Raw genomic sequence first — 24591 nt, 5'->3', positions numbered from 1 at the left:
TCAAACCAGCCGATTACATTCATATTGCGGTACCACTTTAAAAAGAAGACTACCTTTATAAAGGGTTTATAAATGATTTACAATTAGATTATTAATGGTTACTTATTATGTTGTTAATAATCAGTTATAACACATACGTAGAAAGGGCAACAATGACCTGTTGTTTGCCCAATTGTGAACCCACAGCCATCTATATTGTTGCCGTTTCTAATTGTGTTATAACTGATTATTAATGATTTTTAAGGCATTTAAAACCTAATAAGTAACCCTTAATAAACTCATTGTAAACCATTTTAAACGAGGTTTTCTTTTCTTTATTCTGTTCTGTTCCAGAGTCCTCATGGTCTGGGAAGCTAAATAGGGAGTGTCAGGATTCTGGTCAGAGTCTTCTCTAGCGTAATGACCAATTTAAAAAAACAAATATTCATTAAGCAATTCAATTGGGCGCAGTGATTCCTACACACAGGAGAATGTGATGTATGTTTCAGGCGGAGGAGAAGAATGGGTCACATTTACACTGGGGTGGACTTTTGCCTCCTCCCTCGGCTAATTAGATCCTGCTCATTCTCCTAGTTTCTAATAATAACCTCTTCCGTCATGACTTCCTCCTCACTGCAATTCAGATAAATTTCATTCCTGACTACTGATCACGTCGTGATGTAGCACTGCTGCTGCTGCTGCTGCTGTGCTGAGAGCTCTGTGCTCAGTCTCTGTGTCTCAGGTTTCTTGTTTTAGGGTGCTTTTGTGTTTTTTATTATAGTTCTGTGTTGATCTAGTGTACATTAATTGAGTTGTATTGTTTTGTGTAGGGAGATGTATAGCCCAGAGCTGCATGTGTTTAATCACCAGTGCTAAAAGTGAATGGAGTGTGTGTTCCAGACATGGCCACGAGCGATCGCTCCGGCCAGATTGGGGTGAAATGACGCCAAAAAGAGTCTCTGCTAAGAGAGAAATAAAGAGAGAGAGAAAGAAGGAACGAGAGTCAAAACATCCAAAATTCAGGTCTTTTTTGTATTGATTTCTATTAGCACTGTAAACCTTAACATGTTAAGACATGCAGTTAATCTGGAAACTTTACAACAGTTAAAATTTAAAAATTCTTCTGTTGTTATTCATTTTTTTTACGGAATGTGGTGACATACTATATTGTTTTATTTACTGATATAAACACAGTCTGCTGCTGAGTTCAGAAGTTACATTACTTTGTATTTGTGTCATAAAATGGATTAAATCTCATAATTAACACTCAATACCACCTCCTTTCTCGGTGTGCCTCACACACACACACACACACAGATCACACACACATGAATATTTTCTTGTTGCTTTTTTGATATTGACTTGTTTGGAAATTCAGTAGTGATCTTAAATATCCATTATAAAATGTTCACTGTAAAAATGCAGCTAATCACAATAGATCACAGCAAATGTGCGATTAATGAGTTTTTCTTAGCGATTTTGACATTAATTTAAAAGAAAAAAAGGAAAAAAAGTTTCTTTGATTTTACCAAATTGAAAACCTCTGGAATATAATCAAGAGGAGGATGGAGGATCACAAACCATCAAACCAAGCTAAACTGCTTGAATTATTTTTTCACCAGGAGTGTCATAAAGTTATCCAAAAGCAGTGTGTAAGACTGGTGGAGGAGAACATGATGCCAAGATGCATGAAAACTGTGAATAAAACCAGGGTTATTCCACCAAATATTGATTTCTGAACTCTTAAAACTTTATGAATATAAACTTGTCTTTGTTCTTTGCATTATTTAAGGTCTGAAAGCTCTGCATCTTTTTTTTATTTCAGCCATTTTTCCTTTTTCTTTTTTGCAAATAAATGCTCTAAATGACAATATTTTTATTTAAAATTTGGGAGAAATGTTGTCCGTAGTTTATAGAATAAAACACCAATGTTCATTGTACTCAAACATTTACCTATAAATAGCAAAACTGATTCAGAAACTAGAGTGGTCTCTTAATTATTTCCAGAGCTGTATATATTATATCCTTTATTAAGTAAACTTTATATATGATAGTGGCGGTATCACATTCATATATCCCAACGAAGGAGATGATGGAATTGGGGGGAAAGGGTCATAAGCTGCTGGATGTGTGTGTGTGTGTATAAGTGTGTGGGGTCTGTGAGCATGGAGTGTGTACCTTACGCTAGCAGTCACTTCCAATTCTGTTATGCAAATAAACCTTTTCCCCCTTCCAGCCAGCCCTGCCGCCAAATGAGACCTGCCTTTGAATATCCATTTCCACCTCAGCCACTGTTAGCATTTGATTGCCATGTTTATTTTCTCTCTCTTTCTCTTTCTATCTCTCTCTCTCTCACACGTAAAGCGTGATGAACGTCAGAGATGCACTCAGACTCCTCTCTCACAGCTAATCAAGCCATTGATCAAGCCCAAGTGTCTCACGTATCCGTCAAACCTGTTTACTCTCACTTTTAGCTGCTTTCTTTGTTCTGGGTTCTTGGTTTTGTTCTGTCTGTTTGTTCTAAGCAGGAACGCTTCAGAATTTCACAGTGTTCTGCTTTTATGTGCCGTTATAAACAAAGCAAGCTGTGTACTGTTCATATCCTTAATTATTATAATTCCTTTATTTATTTACTCTCAATTTTATGAGTTGGAACAGCAGCAGAACATTAGAGTCCTAGACTTAGTGGCTGTTCCTTCTATCTTGCTTATTATTCAGTAATAACCTACAAAAAAGCATATTAGTATGAAGAAATAGAAGTAAACCAACTAAAACTGTTCATTTAATGGGTTTAATGTTTCTAAGAGCTGTATACAGAGCCACAAAATGTTCTTCAGCCTGTTATAGGTGAGCTATATGATGGCTATGTTTAAGTATATGTATTTTATTATTTTTGTGATGGACAGGAAAGAAGTAAATGGGTAAATACTTGCATTTGAGTAGAAATAATCAGAATTTTAAGAATAATGTATATGTAGAACAGTATATTTATATAAAGCTAGTCTAGAAGTGTAGAAGTACCTATGTTTTAAAGGAGAACTCCGGTGTAAAATGGACTTTTGGTTTAGTAAAACATGATAAAAAGTACTAACCATTGATAAATAGCATTAATAACTTAAAAAAGTGCACAAGAAGCTTATTAAAAACCACAGTTAACATCCCGTAACACTAGTTTCAGCTCCGTGCGCCGCCATCACTGTATTGATAATGACATAGACATATATTTACATAGACTCCGCAATTTAGTAATGTGCCCACAAAGAAATAAACATGAATTTTGAAATTTGTATTAATTAAGGCTATCAACATTAAAAGGTTAATTTCTGCGATTCATTTTTTTTTTTAACACAAAATAATTGTGCCACAAAGTTTGACCACAACTTTTGCTCAGCACCCAACCGGTTCACTTGTGGTGAGAACGTGATCTGGCCTCTGGATCCGACCCAGTTATTAAATATACTTCTTTTTAATTGAGCTAAACTGCTGATAAGGTGCAGTTTAATCTGACATACTAGCCAGATACTGTACTGCTATTGCTGCTTCATGTTGTTTACACACTAAGAGCACGGTATGTTCCACGTTCACTGCTCACATCTGCACATTTTTTATTTTATTTTATTTTTTAATTTTTCCTATTTTTTCCCCAATTTACACGCCCAATTACCCAACCAACTCATTAGGACTCCCCCTATCACTAGTAATGCCCCAACACACCAGGAGGGCAAAGACAAACACATGCTTCCTCCGATACATGTGAAGTCAGGCACCGCTTCTTTGCCGATCAGCCAGCGCGCTCGGAGGAAAGTGCAGCAGCTCGGTTCTGATACATCAGCTCACAGACGCCCTGTGCTGCAGACATCACCCTCGGATTGATGTGGGGAGAGAGCGCCATCTACCTACCCGGAGGAAGCAGGGCCAATTTTGCTCCCTCTGAATGCCGGCAGCTTGTTGGCAAAGCTGCATGAGCGGGCGTTCGAACCTGCGACCTCCCGCTCATAGTGTAAGCACTTTAGACCGCTGGACCACTCGATGCCCCCACACATCTGCACATTTTGAGTGTTCTGTGTTAACGCAGCTTCACACTGCACAGATAAACTCGCTTCAAAAAAACAGAATCTTCTCGCTGTATTTACTTTCTTGCTCCTGCGCCAGACAACTCTGACCAATCAGAAGAGACAGTGTGCTTGTGTGGCACATTTTGGTGCTTTTAGGTTCATGCGTGTGTGAAAACAAACCAAACAGATGGAGAAAACGCTTCAGGTAAACACATTCATCAACTGATCCGGACCTAAGAAACAAATTCCATTGAAATGTATCATGCATTCTTTATTTCAGCCCCCCAGTTTGGCTTTATTTCCCTCAAACATACAAGTATATACTGTACTAGTATTGCATTTGACACCACTAATATACATGTAATTGCATTTTACATTTTTTGACATGCATTCTGTATATGAATGTATACATTCTATGCATTTAAATATCCACAAATTGTATTCTTAAGGAGAGCAAGTGCGATTAATCACAGTTACTCACAGAATATTGTTGTGATTATTCTGATTACACTTTTTAATCAATTGACACCACTAGTATTAATATTAAGAAATGGGTCTGGGCTCTTATTGGATATGTTTGCTATAAGTGTAGCTTTTGTGAACACTATCTAAGGATGAGAATTTGTGTTTTTTCTGTCTTGCCCTCCCTTATTTAGAGATGTCAAGAACTCTAGAAGATGTGTTTTGTGTAGAAGAGTGTGGATTTCTGTCTGATTTTGACAAAACTTGGCAACTAGCCTCGCCCTCATTTATCAGATATAAGTGATTAGAAGGCAGTTTAACTCCTGTCACTCTGCATAAATTCATCTGTTAAATCAGAGGCTCGCTCTTTCTCCCGCTCTCACGCTTTCGCTCTCTCTCTCTCTCCCTGGGAAAAACATTTCCCCGTCTTACAGCATATTGATGCGTTTGTCCCCTGATAAATAATTCAAAGTGTCTGATTAAAATTTCGCACTGGTGTGTTTTGGTAGGATTCCGTCTTTGCGTGACGGCCCGTCTGTGTTTGTCTGACACGAGGAGAAGGCGGGCCGCTGATTTTCTCTCCAGACTGCGGGGGGATTTAGCGTGAGCGGCCGTGGCAGGAGGTAGATTTCTCTCCCTGGTGGCCGGGCGAATTTAACCAAGTGTTGGATTGCCTCTCCTCCATCCATCGGCTGCATGTAAACACAATCTCCCCGCGTCCCGACTGCGCCGCCGCCGCGTATTCCCTCCTGTCCGCCCGCTGATATGTTTTGCAGTTCATAAAAAAAAAAATTCCAATTATATTCCCGGCTTAAATGAAATCATGTTGTCAGATACAGTGACTACGCCGAGCTGTCAGAGCGCGAGTGCTGAGGAAAGTGATAGCGTGGAGCACAGTCTTCTACAAGTGACTGACTGACACCTGGAAGTGGCCATTTAGCTGCTCAGTTATAATGAGAGTTTCTCTTTTTTCTCACACTTTTCACTGTTCTTTTTTATTATAAGTTAACTCCCTAGAGTCTGGTTTGTTATACGTTTAATTACATTACATAGTCAGTTCTATGTAATAGCAGAGTTTTTCATTTATGTAGTTAAAAAAAACGATGTTTTTGTGTATAATTTAAGATACACAAAAATCAAGCTTCTGTTCACACTGTGTTTTGCACTTAAGGGTTTGGTACATTGTACACAAGTGTAAGTTCTTCGCTAATCCAACATAAACATCGCAAAAATATTTATACTTTTTTTTTTTAATTAATGATGACATGCCAAGCTAGGCCTGAACAATTCATCGTTTTTTAATGGAAATCACGATTTGAATGGACATAATTTTGAATTAGCCTCTAGCCTAAGTATGTGTGAGAAGACGCAGCCTGCTCTTCTTTTTTTCTCTTCTCTCTCTTCTTCGTTTTTATACCGTAGAGTGCTGGGGTTGGTAGTCTTATATAAGATATTTTGCCCAAACTACTAACAACTACTAACTATTGCATTACTCCCAGACGGTACATGTTAATGGCTTGCAGAAGGTGTCCTTCTGATAAAATCCACTTTTTCTTGTTCTTTGTGAAATACAATAGGTCTCTCTGAGTTGCATGCAGTAGCTGGTAAAAGAAAATATTCAGAAAAACGAGTTGATCAGGAGAAGTGTCTGTCAACCTATGAATTAGTGTTCATGGTCTTGCCCACCTTGGAGCTAACAGCGCTAGGAACAGCATGGCAGTTCGTTCCTGGGTTATTTGTGCAAATAACACATCAGTGTTTTATGCTTTGCCCATTAATTCAGAGCTAAGGAATAAATGGTATTTGGAACTTAGACTTTGTCAGTTCATCAGTTCGTTAGATTTTGACTGTAGCTTATTCTGTACGTGTATTCACCATAGAAACTGTGGCCTTTTCTGTTTGTTTGTTTGTCACATTCACAAAAAAATGGGACTTGAATTGGAAGTTTAAAACCCATATTTATCACAAGATTTCCTTACTTGTTTCTGTCTCATGAGCGAGAAATAGTAGTAGAATAGATTAGTCTTAAAGCATATATCTCATAATACTTGTTTTTTCTGGGTTGTCTGTTTGTGGTTCGGGCACTGCTGTTTTTGAAGCGTTTGATTTCGTCTCAATATTTGCTGCGTGTTTCTTTTTTTTTCTCTCTTTTTATATGAGATCACTTGTTGGTGCTTTTTTTGTCTGGACCTAGCTTTACCTCATAACGGCCCTGCTGCAAGAGCTCATAAAAGCCTGTATCTTGGAGGGGTAAATGTGCAGCCCACTGCTAATAAGACACATAAATTTCAGGCGGAGAGAGACCTCCGTTTCACAAACTACGTTTAAAGGCAGTTTTATCGCTGCTCGGGCAGGACCTGCCCCGTCTTTGTCCGCCATAAAAGAGGCATTATGATGGGACTTCGCCGCGGCGTCCCCTCGTACACCGCGTATTAGACATCAGCCGAGGCGCCACTTGTTCGGTCAATTAATGGTAATGGTGTTTAATGGTGAAGTGGCTTGACCACCATAGGGGCTTTTAATGATGTTGTCTGCCTGGGCCTGCGGAGTGGGTGGAGGGGGGGGGGGGGGGCAGTCGTGCCTCCTGTACTCTGGACTGAGCCCCATTCTGTCTTTCTCTTTCTCTCTTTCTCTCTTTCTCTCGTTTTCTCTCTCTCTCGCGCGCGCACTCGCTGCCTGTCTGTGCTCAGCTCAGCTCAGCTAATTAATTCCCCACCACATCTGAATGCTTTAAGGGAGCTCAGCGTGGCAGCTTGCGCAAATGGCGACTAAAGTGGTGTTTCGCATCGATCGGCGTGCCGCGGGCCCCAGGCCTGACCCCCCGCGGCCCCCTCCCGGCGCTGGGCACCGGCGCAAGAGCTAACAACTAAAGGTCAGGGCATTTTTGAATGCGACACTATCGCTTCTGCTAGCTCCATTAGCATCCTAGCTTTTTTGGCATCTTCCGCAAACACCCCCTCCTTACGCTACCCCACCCCAACCCAGAAAAGAGACCTTTACACGGATCCGTGGAGAAGGATACTTAGCTTTCTGTACTCTCCCTGAATCTACTCAACCTTCCATTTAATCTTTCTTCCCTCTTTCCTTTTTATTCTTCCTCTTCTTTCTCTTTCTGTACATGTTTCTGCTCTCAGTGTACAGAAAAGCAGCGCTGTTATCTGGCGGAGGCGCTTGCCCCCCTTACATACTAAAGAGAAGTGTCTTTATCCTTCAGCCAATTTTCTTACACAAGAAGGAGAGAGAGAGAGGGGGCAGAGATTATGCACTGCATTCACCTCTGTGACCAGCGTGCGCCATTCTATACATGCGTACGCAAGCGTGTCCTGAAGCGCTTCTTATCCTGCTGTATCTGATGGACCCTAGAAGGCCTTTACTAGAGTCCATCTGCGATGAATGGTGGCCTTTGAGAGGCCTTGAATGGTTGACTAAAGCAGCAGCAGCAGCAGAAAAGGAAGAGAAGTGTGTGTGTGTGTGTGTGTGTGTGTTGTGTTGTGTGGGTTATTGTGTACATTTAAGCTGGCAAGCATAACTAATGTGGATACTGACTAAAGACAAAGTAAAAAAAAAACACAAAAAAACGGTTGGGCTTCATATAGGCAAAAGTGATTAGTAGTGATGTAACAATATTCATATCAAACATATGAAACCTTCATGTTACGGGATTCATGCTTCAGAATACACAGTATGCTAATAGTATACATCCATGCCACTTAAAACTTACCTGTATAATCTGTAGTGATTTAGAATGATTAATATAACAGGGTTTTCCGCAGCATTGTATAGTTAGGGCGGCCACCTTGACAGCAAATGTGCTCTACCTTGACTATGCTGTATCCTTGGCACACCGGATTATAAGGACGTCTTTTTTTCTGATCTATTTTCATACATAAGGCGCACCAGATTATAAGGCGCATTTTTAAAGACACTATAATGTATTTCTACTTTAGCAGGTCTCGCTGCTGGTTGGTTATGATGGCAGGGGGTAGATATCTAAGTTAAGTAAAGCTAAGCTAAGCTAAATAAACAAAACTGTAAAAAAAAAACCTTTCTTTTAAAGTTAAATGAGCGCTGGATGTTAATCTACACAGATTTCTCTCCTGAAAACTGTTTATTTGAGTGAGTAAAGCGCTTCTGTTTATTTACAGCACTAGGCTGGAGAATTAGCATTAGCATTAGCGGCTAACTACTCCAGCAGTGCTAGCTAGTGTTAGCAGCAGGCTACAGGCCGATAATAATCCCCTCTGAACGGGGTAATAGCGAGCGCGGTTAATGGGCTAATGCTAATGCTGCTCCTGCAGTGCTAGCTGGGGTAAATATGTTACTGCCCCATCAGAAAGATGCTAATTTTGACAAGTTACTGAAGCTTTTTTAATCGTCGTCAGTCTTTTGGAAGAGATGCATCACCATTATTATAATGTTTTTAATACATTGTGTTAAAATTTGACCCTTTTTTCACCTCATTCTTAACTTTTCAAGATCTCCAAGGGCATCACATCATGGCTAACTCCGGGCTCTAAACTTTTATTTTTAATTTGGGATATGATAGAATATAGTTTTATTTTTCTGAGCAAGTATGTAGCTCTGTATTGTGTTATATTTTCAATTGTAGAGTAGAAATACTATAAAATGACTTGAAATAAAATTTTGCAACATTGACTTCTATCCAAACCTATCTGTTTTAGCAACTTTAGGTTTAGAATGACAATAAAAGTAGTTATTTGGTCATTTCAGCTTTATTAACACAGTGTAAATTATATTGTTTTATATGATCTTATAACTGATCTGAGCTGAATAGCAGCAAAATAATGCTGTCAATTATTCAACATAAACTATACGAAAAGTTTAATTAGTAAATAAAGAGAAAAGAGCTGATCTCACTGCATTAAGTGTCTATATAAAGCAGTATGAGGTTGAAGGCAGTGTGGAATGGATGCATCGTTGTTCACACTTCGCTGACCCTGTGCTTATGATGTTGTATTTGGTGAGAGTTTGTCTGAACACATAAATTGTTATAAAAACAAAATGTTCTTTCTCTAATAATGGAAAAAAATGATTCATCATGCAGCAATGAAATATATTGCATGCATGTCTCTTTCAGATACTTTTTTTATTACTGAAACAAATAAGATATTTAATACACATTGCAATAAAGTTTGAAAACTGTCAAAATACCAGTCAAAAGTTTGGATCAGACTGAATAAATGTAATGAGAGTGTTCTGAATATAAAGTTGATGCACAAATTTTCCCATTTATTTGATGATAATATTTTTTTTAGAGAAGTAAAGAACAGTCAGTGCTGGAAAAGAAAAGATGGTTCTAATTACAGACGGCGTATCTGTTTGATGGGTATCTGTATCGGGCTGATGTCAGCAGAACTTGCTGCATTGGATAACAGAGGGCAAAACGAATGAATTTGATCCAGTCCTGTAACAAATCTAGCCTGAAATAGCACACACACACACACACACACACACACACACATCACTGTACGAGGGGGTGTTAGCTGTGTGTTTGTGTTGTTTTTCTGTGGGGTAGTATTGAGCACTAGTGTTTGAGTACTCTTTAGTTTTAGTTGCTCCTTGTATAACATATGTGACTTGTTTCAGTAAAAGTATTTCTATTTAAGTTAACGCCTAGTAGTAGATAGTAGATAGTACATAGATAGTTTATAGTGATACTGATATGGTACCTTGAATTTGATACGATAGCCAAACAATACTTTTTTGATACCTTTTTCTAAATTGCAAACAAAAAATACAAAAAGCAATAATTATTCTCACAGGACGAATTTACTAATTCATTTTTATTAAGAACAGCTTTATTTAGAACAGAAACATTGTTACTTTAACTGCTTAAACTATTAATATTTTCTCTAAGCATACTGCTGGATGTATTTTTTTTATTTTTTATTTATATGTTTAGAAATATCAGCATTAGATTAGCATAATCTCTTAAAATGAACTTAAATACATTTTTAAATGCTGGTATTTCCCTGTATTATAGTGAGGGAGAAAGTAATAATAGTGTATTGTGGTTTAGGTATGGCAGACCTTTCTTTACTCTTATAATATCTCAGGGAATTTCAATACCCAGCCCAGAGTATATCCTTTTTTTATGTAAAATAAAATTGGATTAGCATTAATTCACAACTTATTAAATGTATCTGTATCAGATATGTATAAGCAATACCATGTGATCTTTCGTTATACTGTTTGTGACTAGTATTGTGTCCCATAACTCTATGGGTTCTGGAGGAACCGAGGAAGAACAGTGTTCCTTACAATCCTCATCACTTTAAATAGGCTACGTTCACACAGCGGGTAAAAAAGAGGCCTGGATCTGATTTTTTTTAGTCATATGTGTGTTGTGAGTGTAAAGCACATTGTTTTTCATGTTTTTTTTTTTATTCAGATTTGGGCCTCTTTGATATGTGGTGAAATCCAAAACATGTCTGAACATCTAGATCAGAATTTGTGTAACTTTTGTGGCTGTGAGGAGAATGGAAAATAGATGTGAGTGTTCTGGAAAGTGGGGGACAGCAGTATGAAAGGAAATAAATAGTTAAATCAGGTCAAGTAGTTTTTTGTCAATGCCGCATATGTACAGGACATACAGAGAGAATTTAAATTACGTTACTCTCCTTCCCAAAAATTACAGCAAGTACAGAAAATAAGATTATAAATATAAAAGAATGGGAGACACTATATGCACAACACAACAAGGACACAGTAGACATATTTGGACTGATGATTTTATTCCAGTAATTTTACATAGGTGTGGATATTCCCGGGCCATTCCTTGAGCACCCTGAACAATTCATGATCAGGGTTTGAATAGTGCTGTCCCATGACTTTTGGCATATCAAAACGTGTGAAACTGTACAAATTTAAATGCTTGTACTGGTTCTGTATAAAGTGAGCCTGGAGGAACCGGGGAAGATCCGTATTCCTCAGAGGATGCCGTTATAAGATGACCTGGCCTGTCAGATATATATGACCACTGCAAAAGCTGTATATGTGTTCAGCATATACTTTAAAAAGAGAGACGGGGAGGAAGCTTGTGCAACCGCGCATGTCCTGTCAGATTTGACACCGTGGAGGAGGCAGGTAAACAGACACAGGAGGAAATCTACAGTCTTTGCAGTAATATTTGTTTCTATTCGGATTGTGACACAGTGACAGGTGAACCACAGCAAGAGAGAGAGAGAGAGAGAGAGATACAGACAGAGCCTGAGAGAGAGAAAGACAGACAGAGAGACAGACAGAGAGAGAGAGAGAGAGAGAGAGACACAGACAGAGCCTGAGAGAGAGACAGACAGAGAGAGAGAGCAGGAGAGGGAGACACGGTGCATGTTATGTGGACGGACAGTTACATATGAGGCCGGCTCTGGTGATGTCTCTTCCCATCATGCACTTGTGCAGCCTCAGTCATGAGTGTCTCCTCTCTCTTTGGACAAACCAGGACACCGTCGGCTCCGGGCCTGTTACCTAGCGACCGTCGCCGAGGGCAGCGTCCTGGGGGAGCCGACAGACAACACAGCAGTTCTGTAAAACTGGACCCGCTGGGCTGAGTGGAGACGGGGGAATATACTGCACCTCCGCTAATCCCAGCCGGTCACATCCGCGCCTGACTGAAGTGATAAAGTCTTAGTTTAGTGGAAAAATTTAGTTTTACAGCTCTGGAGGTACAGTATGTATGACAAAAGTATTGGGACACCAGTTCTTCTAGAACAGGGTTATTTAATTAGAAATCAGTATGGTCCAGTTAGAGAAGATTTCAGCAGGCCAAGGTCCGGACCGATTTTTAACTTATGTTATGATTCAGTGCGATATCCTGTAAGGTTGTTTGAACTATGATAAAAAAACAAAACAAAACAAAAAATAATAATTCAAAAATGCCTCTCTGGACAGATTTTATATACATTCCTCCCCTGTCTCTCTCCTGCGCTCGATGTGACTTTAGTTTCCGCCCGTTCTTGTTTTTCCACCCGTTCTCGGGCTCCCTATCTCCTTATAAAGGCGATTTTTCACGGCCACGTCCCAATTCAACAGCCGGAGCAGCGGGACCGCGACCCTGACAACACGGGTTCGATCCCACATAAGGAGCAGTGGGTTTATTTATTTATTTTTTCCTTACCGTGTCTACACAGATCTGATTGGCAGAGGACAGCGTTTGGTGATCTTACACCACACGTGATTGGTCTGTGAGTTTACTGCGCCGCGAAGCACGTAAACAATTAAATCCTTCTCAGTAGTTTATCGGTTTGGGTCCGCATTGGACAACGTTTGGACAACGCCTATTAGTGACCTCTGTTCTAGACCATCTACTACATTTTGGAGCATTGCTGCAAATAAAGGGTCATTGAATCTTAACAAGATCATAAAATGTAATTATGTTTATATTATTGGTGTCAATTAAAATACTAGTATATACTTGTTTGTATGTTTGAGGGGAGATAAAGCCAACGTGGGGTGCTGGAATAATGAAAACATTACTTTTTTACTTTATTGAAAAGATCTCAGCTTGGTTTGTAAGGATTTCTGAATTAGAACTTAATTTGCTAAGAGTATAAAAGTGCGTTTTCACACCTGTAGTTTGTTTCTATGGCCTAGATCAGTCTTTAATTCTGTTTGGTTTGTTTTCACACAGGCATAAAAAACATAAAAGCACCAAAATACGCATCAATAAACTACGCGAGCACATTGTCTCCTCTGATTGGCATGGGAGCAAGAAAGTATATATTGTGCGGCGGCACGGTGGCTTAGTGGTTAGCATGTTCGCCTCCCAACACTTGGGTCTTGGGTTTAAGTCCCTATCTGAGTGGATTTTCCATGTTCTCCCCGTGTCTGCGTGGGTTTCCTCCAGGGACTCCGGTTTCCTCCCACCATCCAAAAACATGGAAATCAGGTAAATTGGATACTCTAAATTGACCAGAAAAATGTAATACTCTAAATTGATCTGGTAAATTAAATACTCTAAACTGATCTGGTAAATTGAATACTGTAAATTGCCCAGAAAAATTGAATACTCTAAATTGATCTGGTGTGTGTGTGAGTGTGTGGTATGTATGTACGTTTGTGTGTGTGTGTGTAAATGTGTGTAAATGTATGCATGACTGTGCCCAGATATGGATTGGCACTGTGTCCTGGGTAAATGCTGTAGTGCCCGATGCAGTCCTCCAGGTGGACGGTCGTTTCCGGTTGAGAGTACGCTGTGCACTATTGGCTGCCGCTTCTCACCGGTGTGTAGATGTGTAAAAAAACGTGTAAATTGTAAAGTGTCCTTGGGTTTCTAGAAAGGCGCTATATAAGTTGAACCTCATTCATTCATTCATATAGCGAGAAGATTCTGTGTTAGAGCACATATATCTGTGCAGTGTGAAGCTTCTGAAAATTCGCCACTGCGCTTTCAAACACAGTGTTTTCACAGTGTCTTGCAGATGTAGTAAGCTGCGTAACGGCTGTGAGCAGTGAATGCAGCACAGTAGTGGGACAGATGCTTTTACTGCTCATTTGCGAATCTCTTGGCATAAAATTGCACATTCAGACCACGCTCGCAAATTCTAAAACCCAAACACAGCATTTAAGTTCTAAAACAAATAAATAAATAAGCAGCCATTACTCATTAGCCTCCTTTTCCTTATCAAAGTTAAAGACACCAAACATTACTTAGCATTACTTAATGAGACTGACTGCATTTAGGGTAAAGCGGATAAATGCACAAACTTGCTTTGAGCACCAGAGCATCACTTTAAATAGGCTACATTCACACAGCAGGTAGAAGATCGTATATTTTCTTTTTTTGTCATACATGAAATGGATTGTTATTTTAACACCCCTTTGATCACATCAAAATACAGCAATACATCTGAACTATGTTGTGGAACTTGTGGAGGGGTGGGGGATTGTACATATATATATATATATATATATATATATATATATATATATATATATATATATATATATATGTATATATAGGGATTGCCCAAAAATCTTGGAATTCTGGGAAAATGATCTAAAAGAGATTGAAATGATTCTGGATATTGAAGTTACTTTAGATTCAGCTCTTTTTTATTTTAGGTATAATCTCAGACAATATGGTTGTGTATCTCTGTGATTCAAGCAAGGATGAAACCGAAACTTCACGTGAAGTGTTCCTCTTTTTCATAGAGCCACTGGTTTAGACAAATGTCAGAAATGCCAAAATATAGTGTGAACAGCCTAAACACACACACACACACACACACATATATATACATGTATATATATATATATACATTTTGGATTGCCCAAAAATCTCGGAATTCTGGGAAAATGATCTAAAAGAGATTGAAATGATTCTGTATATTGAAGTTACTTTAGATCCAGCCCTTTTTTATTTTAGGTATACTCTTAGACAATATGGTTTATGGAAATCTGACCTATTATTGGGAATATTTTACACAATAGAGAGTAATAGAGGGTGAAAAATGCATTTATTATGGAAACAATTACAGCGAAATTACAATTACGATTGAATTTATTTTTTAAAAGATGTCACCATTACTACAAGCAATGCCAGATCTTATATCACCCCCTGTAATTTAATGGATATGTTTTTTTTTTGTTTTTTTTAAGGAGAACAATTTAAAAATATAGCCGCAAGCGGCAATCATCGGGTTCAAGCACCAACTTGCACAATGGTGCCTACTGGAGCATTGAATGGTGATGTGTAAGAAGGTCTAATATGATTGGAGATGCCCTGTAACATTTAGAAATTATCAAGTTTTTCACCTGTTATTAATGTTGAGCAGAGGCCTTTCAACCTGATCAGTGCTTAAATTCACATGTAAATCTAGTGAACTTTGTAGGATATTCATTAAGTGAGTAAGAACTAGTCAAAAGGTGTCTACATGTTATTGGTATTGATCAGGTGGCTTCAACCAGAATGTTCACAAAGTGGTATTCAGATTGACCTTTGAACCTTTGCAGAACAAGCTGAAATGTTTGACCAAACAAGTTTAAATTAACACAAAGGAGTGAATGTTCTGATATGACATGTAATTACGAAGTTATTATAAATCTAGTTCTGAATTAAATGGCGCTTCATCAAGCACCAACTAGCACAATGGTGCCTACTAGAGCATAGGATGGTGATGTGTAAGAAGGTCTAACACAATCCAAGGACGCACAGATTGCTTGATGCCTGGAGAGTATTGTATGTGAAATTTTCACAAATGTTTTTAATGAACATTTACCTAGAGACTCTACAGTGTGCAGCAAGACTGAAATGGAGGTGATAGGCCAAATATCCAGAGAGTAGTTTCAATATAGCTATTTTCAAACAATTAGCAATTATGAATGAACAAAGCACTTTTTAAACATAGTTGTATTGAGAAATTTGTCAGAGCCACTGTACTAAATATGGCAAAAACAATTAGATGTCAAAATAGTACAGCATGATTGACATATACTCGTTTTTTTGGAACAGCGCCCCCCAGTGGGCGGATTGTTTCAGCACTTTGCAGGTCACTACAGTGTCTCCACCTGAACATAACTGCCAAATATCATCCAGATTGGGCAACATTCAGCCTGCCAAAATGTCTGCTGAATGCTGATTGGCTGATGGTGTTCAGCCATGTTGATTGATTAAGTTGCCCTTTGAACATCCTTTAGAGGCTGTATGATAGATTCTGCATGCAAAGTTTCAACTTGCTAGGTTGCACGGTTGCTGAGAAACAGTGCTCCAAATTTACCTCTTGAAGTGAATGGGGCATATATCCGGAAGGACTAATTTGCATATGGCGGCCATATTGTTTACATATTTCAACTTTTTCTTAATGAATATTGAAGCGCATGCTCTCACGAGTGTTTTGATACCAAACATGCCAGGATTGGTCAAAATTCCTAGGACTAGTTTGCAAAAGTAGGTTTTGCATATTATGCAAATTAGCACAAAATCTATATAGACGGAAGTGCATGGTCCAAATTGGAAAGTTGTTGGTATTGACCCAAGGAATCCATCAAAATTTTGAATGTAGGTCTTATGGTTTTTGAGTTATTGAGAAAATTGTGAAAAATGAATTTCCTTGTTTATAGCGCCACCACTTGACCAATCGGTGCCATTTTTGTTGTCCACCGAGATGCACTGATCCTACATCTACCTACCAAGTTTCATTTCTCTATGACTTACGGTTTAGGCTGCACAACTGTTTTTACAGGAGAAAAAGAATAATAATAATAATAAGAAGAAGAAGAAGAAAAATCTTAGCAAAAACAATAGGGTTCTACGCACCTTCGGTGCTTGAACCCTAATTAAAGTATTTATTACTGATTAGGCATCCTGTCTTGTAATGTTAATGTCATTGTTACTGTACTGTGCGTATTAAATAACAATAAAAACACAGTTCCAAAAAAAAAGTATAAAAGTAAAAAAAAAATTAAAAATGTTTCATTTCAAAGAAACCAATGGTGCAAATCAAAGCAGAGTCTGTGTGAATAATATGTAATATAGTTTTTACAGCGAACCCAAAAGCTGTGTATCTCTGTGATTCAATCAAGGATGAAACCGAAACTTCACGTGAAGCGTTCCTCTTTTTCACAGTGCCACCGGTTCAGGCAAATGTGAGAAATGCTAAAATATTGTGTGAACAGCCTAAAATAAATCAGCTTTAGGCCACATTGACCTGCAGTGTGAACGTAGCTATAGTGATCTGCAGTGCTTTTTTCAGTCTCAGACTATACACATACAACAGCCCCAGTGCTCTTATGCAATAGTCTGGCGTAAATCTGCGTTGCTGCATTAGTTGCATGTGTTCCTGCCGCAGTGGAGGGTAACCGTTGGCATCAGTGTGAGAGCCAGTCAGAGTGACTCTTATTGAGAGTGATTGAGGCTGATGAGCAGCATTAAGACTGGCGGCTGTGCTCTTTTTCATGCTGCTGATTGACGGCTCTGTAAGCAGGTGATTCTCCTGCATCCTCTTGCTCCTGCTTTTGGTTTAGTCTACAACCAAGTAGGGATGTCAGTATTGATTATAAATGTAATCAAGTAATCAATTTGTGTTGACGGCTGAGTTATTCAGTTTTTTTTTTTAAACTAAACAAGAACAATAACCAGTTAACCGAATTACAATAAACTAATTCATATACTAACAGTTTAAAATATGCAAGATTATGTTGTAAAAAGGTTTATATAGTAAGTATGGATGGACAGATTTGAAAATAATTGTGAATTATACTGATTGTAAGGCGATAAACCCACTTTTAGATTATAAAATATGTGGTACCACTTTAAAATAAGACTACCTTTATAAAGGATTTAGACATGGTTTACAATTAGTTTATTAATGGTTACTAATTAGGTTGTAAATGCCTTAAAAATCATCAATAATCAGTTATAACACATACCTAGAAAGGGCAACAATGACCTGTTGTTTGCCAAATAGTGAACCCACAGCCTTCTATATGTATGTATGTGTTATAACTGATTATTAATGATTTTTAAAGCATTTACAACCTAATTAGTAATCATTAATAAACTAATTATAAACCATGTATAAACCCTTAATAAAGGTAGTCTTATTTTAAAGTGGGACCAAAAAGGTATGTACAGCACAATACTGACAAATATCATCAGTTCTTCACTGTTTTTCATACAAAACTAAAATATATAGAGGAGAAATCAGTTAAATCAGTTTAATTGTTTAAATATTGAAGCATATGGGTGGTGTTAACTAATAATATTGCATATTTGTTTGCGTTTATTATATATTGCTGCGATTCCATTAAGTGACATTAAGTTTCACTTATATACTGTATTTGTTGAAATAAGTGAAATAATTATTTTTACATAAATATAATCATATGTTAACTAAAGAAAATCAGATTTAACATTTAGATACTCTTGGAAAATCAGATAATAAAAAAAACTCTTGTACTTCAAACTTCCTGCAAATGTGGCTCTTTATTTAGTATATATTTTTTTAATATTGCAAAAAGCTGTCCTTTCTGTGTAATCTAGCTACATTATTGTGTATGTATATATTAAGATAACTGAATGAAATAAGAGTACGCGTATACATGTTCTGAGGAATCTGATTACTTTTTATCAAAAAATTTTAATTGAATTTCTAGGCCTTAATTTGATCTAAGAACTAGATAGAACTAGACTGTTTCCTGTTTTGTGACCACATGAATAATCAGACGAATGATTGATTTATTATATACATGTACAGCAAACAAACTCTGATACTGAAACTATTTTCTGAAACTATTAACAGGCTAACTGATATATTGTCCCGAGTGTGTTTCTGCTTCTCTTCTGTTCAGGAGATCAGTAGGAGTGTTTTAAATATACTGTACATTATCATTATGCAAATTGCCGGATAATCACTGCCTGTTTATCAGGAAGGTGAATTTAATTGATTGTTTGTTCTCAGTTACTCTGGGAGCTGTGTAATATCCACTACAAAAAGTCGAGGAACAGTGGCCTTGTTTGTGCGTGTGCATATGTAGGATTTGCTGGTTCAAGGGATTGTGTGTGTGTGTGTGTGTGTGTGATGGTCATGGTTGAGTGTACATGCTGGTGTGTCCTTGCAGACGGGCCTTTCTGTCAGGATCAGTAGGCCTTTCTCAGGGTCAGCCTGTTTCTCACCCTTGAGCAGTATTACTGCTTACAGAACACAATCGCTGTGTATGCATGAGAGAGTGAAAGTGAGTGTGTGTGTGTGTGTGTGTGTGTGTGTGAGAGAGAGAGAGGATGTATGCAGATTTGTCATTGTTCTGTGCTCTTATTTACTGTTTCTGTGAAATATTCAGTAACTGATTGCTCTGTCTCTTCTTTTTCTTCTAGGTAGAGGATGCCATGCTTATGTTTGATAAAACCACAAATAGGCATAGAGGTAAGAAACTATTATATCTGTTTATATGTATATCTTTGTGCGTGCTAGAGCTTGGCGATATATAATAAATATTGATATTTATTAAACTCTTTTATACATGAAACAACAAATTACCTACCTGCAATTGTCTTATTTTAATAATAAAATATACAGAACTTGTATACACATATATCAATTAATTAAATAGTCTAATTGTATTTTTGTTTTGTTTAAAAAATATATATAATTACAGTTGCCAACTACAAACAATTCACAAAAAAATATTAACAAACCAATAAAGCACAATACCTTTACCTCAGCAATGGTATTCTTATTATTAATTGACTTGAGCAGTGCTTTCTCAGTCATAAATGTACCTCAGTAGTGCAATTGTATTAAAATGCACTACTGTACATTAATGTACATAATTCACATGTAAGCATAATTTATGTTGAAAAAGCCTTTTCGTAACCAAACAGATGCTAAAGCTAAAGCTCAGCTAGCTAAGCTCATGTTATTTTCTTAGTTTCTTAGGTGCAGATTGTACCCTTTGTGTAAGGGATACAGATACAGAGAGACAGAACATGATAATAAAATGTTCTGAATGGTTTTATATCCTTGAGTGGAGCCAAAAAATGAACTTAAACCTGACGTTTGTCAGCGCTTCCTGTGCGCGCTCTTTGCTGGGTATCTCCTTCTGTCTCCGGAAAAGGCCAAAAAAGTGTGTCCCTTAAAAAATTTCGTATTCATGCATCCCTACTCTATACTTTGTCATTTATCACATATCTGTTTATCCAAGCATTTTAAGTGATTTGTCGTTTTTCAGTCAGTCCTATCACCCTGCTCTAGTCTGTCGTCAGTGTGTGTCTCTGCATGCCCTTCTGTTATCCTGAAATGGGAAGCGTTGTTATTGTGTCTGATTGTAAAGGTGCTGAAGCTGTTGTTTTGCTGTAAGAATACTTAGAGCTGTGTAAGCTACATTATGGCATTATATCTTCAAGGACGTTCAGGCCCTGAAGGTCAAGGCTAATGCAGGCCAATAAAAGCCCGGCGTTCCCACTGTAACCAATCTATCGCCTCTATTCGATTAGGCCGACATTTACTTGCGGTCGCACAGGAAGGAATGTTTCCCCGGCCCAGTACACTTATGCCTACAGGCCTTTGAGTAATACACACTACCTTCACTTACCTCTGCACTTTAGCTTATTGGCCACCTGAGCTATATATCTGTATTTCCTCTAAAGGAACGAAGTGGGGGGGAAGGGGGGCTGTTTTGGAGACCTAGGTGAGACTATGGGGTCTCAGAGCAGACTGAGCACGGCCTGAGCATGGCCTGCCCTCAGCTTCCGCTCCTCTATTGGCCCTTGAAGGAATAGTTCTATTAAAATCCAGTATACACACTTGTACCCTACCTGCCAAAGAAAGTTTGGTGTGGAAAGTTTGTTTATTCAGTTTTGCACTGGAGCTATGAGGCTCATGTAGCAGCTAACAAGTAATGGAAACTTGTATCCAGCGCTTGCCACTTTTTCTCCATGCTCTACACCCACAGGCTTTACAGGGAGAATCTGTGCTGTGTAACAATAATAATAATAAAAACGCTTACTTCTGGATGGAGACGGCTGTGCACAACAAGCTTGTTGAGAATTATTTGAGATTGATTGATTCAGACAACAGTTTGTTAGAATTTGTCTGTAAATAATAAAGTTCTGAGAAACTGTATTCCTCTAATAGTCACTTTTTGAAAAAATAAAAAGGTGCTCAAAGTGCTGCTGCTGCTGTTGAAATTCATGAATTTGGAATCTGGTGCCTGCTGAAAAAAAAAACAGACCTACATTTGGCAACATATCCCCACACACAACACAACAAGCAATATTTCATATAGCACTTTAATGAGCAGAAACAGCAATCACTATCCCTTTCTTATTAATGCCATTCAAGCTCATTTTTACACTCTGCTTGTGTAAATCAAATGAGAACTGATAGGAATGGATTGTTGTGTATTTGTTTTTTAGGATTTTTATAATGAATGTTTGATTGACACACTTTCGCACTTTTAACTGGATGAAGCACCAACCTGCCAAACATGCAATACACATGAAGTCAAAATGATCTGATTATCTGAAGTACTGACATACTTTTACATAGAAGAAACTGCGTTTTTTTTTGTTTTGTTGTTAAAATACTAAAATAACCATTACATTTAAAAAAATAATGTAAATTACAGCTATTGGAATAGATATTTAAGGAATTTTACATTTCATTATTACACATCTACTGTTATAGTAAAAAGTCAAATCGGAAATAAATAACTAACAAATTTATCACACTATAAGGAGCACTTAAAATCTTTAATTTTTTCTCCTCCCTTCACCAAAACAGCTCTGGCCTGTGCAGGCATGGACTCTACAGGACCTCTGAAGGTGTTCTGTGGTATCTGACACCAAGATGTTAACAACAGATCCGTTCACATCCAATCACATCCTCAGAGAGCCTGCGGTGCCCTTGACCCTATCTCCTGTGTCTCCTGTGTCTCCTGTTCTGTTGTTGCTTCTTTGGAGCTCTCTTAGTAGGTACTGACCAGTGTTTACCAGGCCTGCCGTCAAGTTCATATTCATAAAGTTCAGAAATTAATATTTGGTGGAATCACAGTTAATCACAGTTTTCATGCATCTTGGCATGCTCTCCTCCACCAGTCTTACACACTGCTTTTGGATAACTTTATGCCACTCCTGGTGCAAACATTCAAGCAGTTCAGCTTAGTTTGATGGCTTGTGATCATCCATCTTCCTCTTGATTATATTCCAGAGGTTTTCAGTTTGGTGAAATAAAAGAAACTCATCATTTTTAAGTGGTCTCTTATTTTTTTCCAGAACTGTACAGTAGCAACTTAAACAGGGGTCTGCAATTAAGTTTGGCCATGTGCCAGATATTTTCCAAGCCATTACATGGCGGGCCACAAAAAAAAAGAAATCTGTTTTGTAAAATGAAGTGTAATGGGATGGAGTGCTACAGACTAGTAGCTCTCCAGCCCAGAGGGTTGTTGAACCCAATTGCAGGATAGTTGAATTAAAAGCAAGGTAAACCCAAGAAAAAAAGGGAAAAATAAACTCACACCACTCCTCACACAGAATCAGACCTGTGTCGTCAGGTTCGCGTTCCAATACACTATTGCTGCTTCCAATACACTAACAACGCCCTTATAAGGAAATAGGGAGCCCGAGAACAGGTGGAAAAAACGAGAATGGGCGGAAACTAAAGTCACGCCGAGCATAACAGAGAGACAGGGGAGGAGTGAAAACAAAAGCTCCCCAGAGAAGCATTTTATTACAGTTTAAACAACCTCACAGGCCAGATGTCTCATGCTTGCGGGCCACGCCTAGTGCCCACCCCTGAACTGAAAGAACTGACTGTTCTCTTTTCCTAACATGTACAGGTATATCCTACACTTGGACAGGTGCCATTGTCACTTGACCTTTAAAGGAATTGCTTTTTTGACCATAGTAATGAATAGGTGCAGCATGATTCATATCATTCTATAGTTCCACTCATAGAAATAACTGGCAGGATATGAACATGCTCACATTCAGGCAGTGTATACGTTCTACACCCAGGCTTTATATAGACAATTTACAAACTATTGTTGGATAGGCATTTTCTTTAGAATCGTGCTTGTGCTCTTGTGCAGGTGCTTGTGTCCGTGTCCTCTCCTTGCAGCGAATGCTCACATAACTGGCAGACTGCGTCACTGTTGCTGTTGTCTTCAGAACAGCCTGATCAGACAGGTGGAAGTGTCCCTTTTTCCCTGATTAATAGCTGAGCTTTTCCAGGCGTTGTTAAAAATGAGATGCAGGTGTTGCACCATGATAAGTCGATTTTTTTTCCCCCTACTGTTTAAAACATTTGCTACCACAAACACTTCGAGCTGTGAAGAACGCCTCGCTCCTAAATGTCAAGTTCAGGTTCACCTTGTGACCCTCCTCCCTCGGCGAGATGAAGGGAAACTCATCAGAGAGCTTTTAGTACTTTTGTCTTTAATTAAATGCAGAGCAGATTAGAGTCTATGCAGTTTTCAACCACCCCTGATATAAGTTAAAGCAATATTGTTGAAGATTTGCAAAACTGTACTGATTCTCAAACACACAGTACCGATTTTTGATTGGTGGCAGATAACCAAGGAGTTAACATAGCTAGTAACTTCTAAGATGATCAGAATGTATGACCAGATATTAAGGAAACATGCTGAGTTACCGAGTTAAAGCACCAACAGCTCTTGTCAGCAGAGCTTCAGACAGTATTTTCATATTTGAACGTTGTGGTGCATCACGCCATTCCCCCAGAACCATTTCCACGCTCAGGTATCGACAACAGCATGCAAACATTGTGCAGTCTGCAGCCATTAAAACAGGCAATCTGGCCTTTTTCCTGCCGAACAGGTAATCACTGAGCTTCAGTAAGGTTGCTAACCAAATGTGGGTATTTTACCACCAACACTAGTGTTGTAAAGATGGGCATTTTGGACACTGAAACATATATATTCCATGATTGGCTACAGAGTAAGCTACATTGTGTATCAATCTGGCAACCCGTGTGAGCTTTACATCTGGGGCAGAAAACTCTATCCAGTGTTTGGAAATTCAACTCCTGTAGCGATTTTACACAATGACTTGCATTTATTACTGATTGTTAATTTAAACTCATAAACAACTAAATAGCAGTGTTGTACACTTCATTCTTCAGAATACAGAATGATTTACCAAATTAAAAACCTCTGCAATATAATCGAGAAAAAGATGGATGATCACAAGCCATCAAACCAAGCTGAACTGCTTGAATTTTTGCACCAGGAGTTATCCAAAAGCAGTGTGTAAGACTGATGGAGGAGAACATGCCAAGATGCAGGAAAACTGTGATTAAAAACCAGGGTTACTCCACCAAATATTGATTTCTGAACTCTTAAAACTTTATGAATATGAACTTGTTTTCTTTGCATTATTTGAGGTCTGAAAGCTCTGCGTCTTTTTTGTTATTTCAGCCATTTCAGCCATGTTGTTTGTAGTTTATAGAATAAAACAACAATGTTCATTTTAATCAAACATATACCTATAAATAGCAAAATCAGAGAAACTGATTCACAAAATTAAGTGATATCCTGTGTATAACTTGATCATAAAGCGTTACTTCAGTTGACTGCTTGGGATTGCCCTGACCTGTATAAGTTGTGAGGTGTTATCTTG

General features: G+C 38.2%; 1 protein-coding gene across 17 annotated transcripts in view; it reads left to right on the top strand.

The window, feature by feature from the left end:
* The window catches only part of msi2b (musashi RNA-binding protein 2b), a 404741-nt gene that overhangs the window by 201313 nt on the left and 178837 nt on the right, over positions 1 to 24591 (top strand). For all 17 annotated transcript variants that reach the window (XM_022668128.2, XM_049466952.1, XM_022667858.2 and 14 more), the window contains exon 7: positions 19330 to 19378. In XM_022668128.2, the coding sequence (XP_022523849.2) occupies positions 19330 to 19378 (49 nt within the window). The remainder of the gene's footprint in view (positions 1 to 19329; positions 19379 to 24591) is intronic.

The sequence above is a fragment of the Astyanax mexicanus genome, chromosome 18 (genome assembly GCF_023375975.1).
Source record: "Astyanax mexicanus isolate ESR-SI-001 chromosome 18, AstMex3_surface, whole genome shotgun sequence".
NCBI classification, from domain to species: domain Eukaryota; kingdom Metazoa; phylum Chordata; class Actinopteri; order Characiformes; family Acestrorhamphidae; genus Astyanax; species Astyanax mexicanus.
Note: the sequence above shows the minus strand (reverse complement) of the source record. Positions and strands in the feature narration are given on the sequence as shown.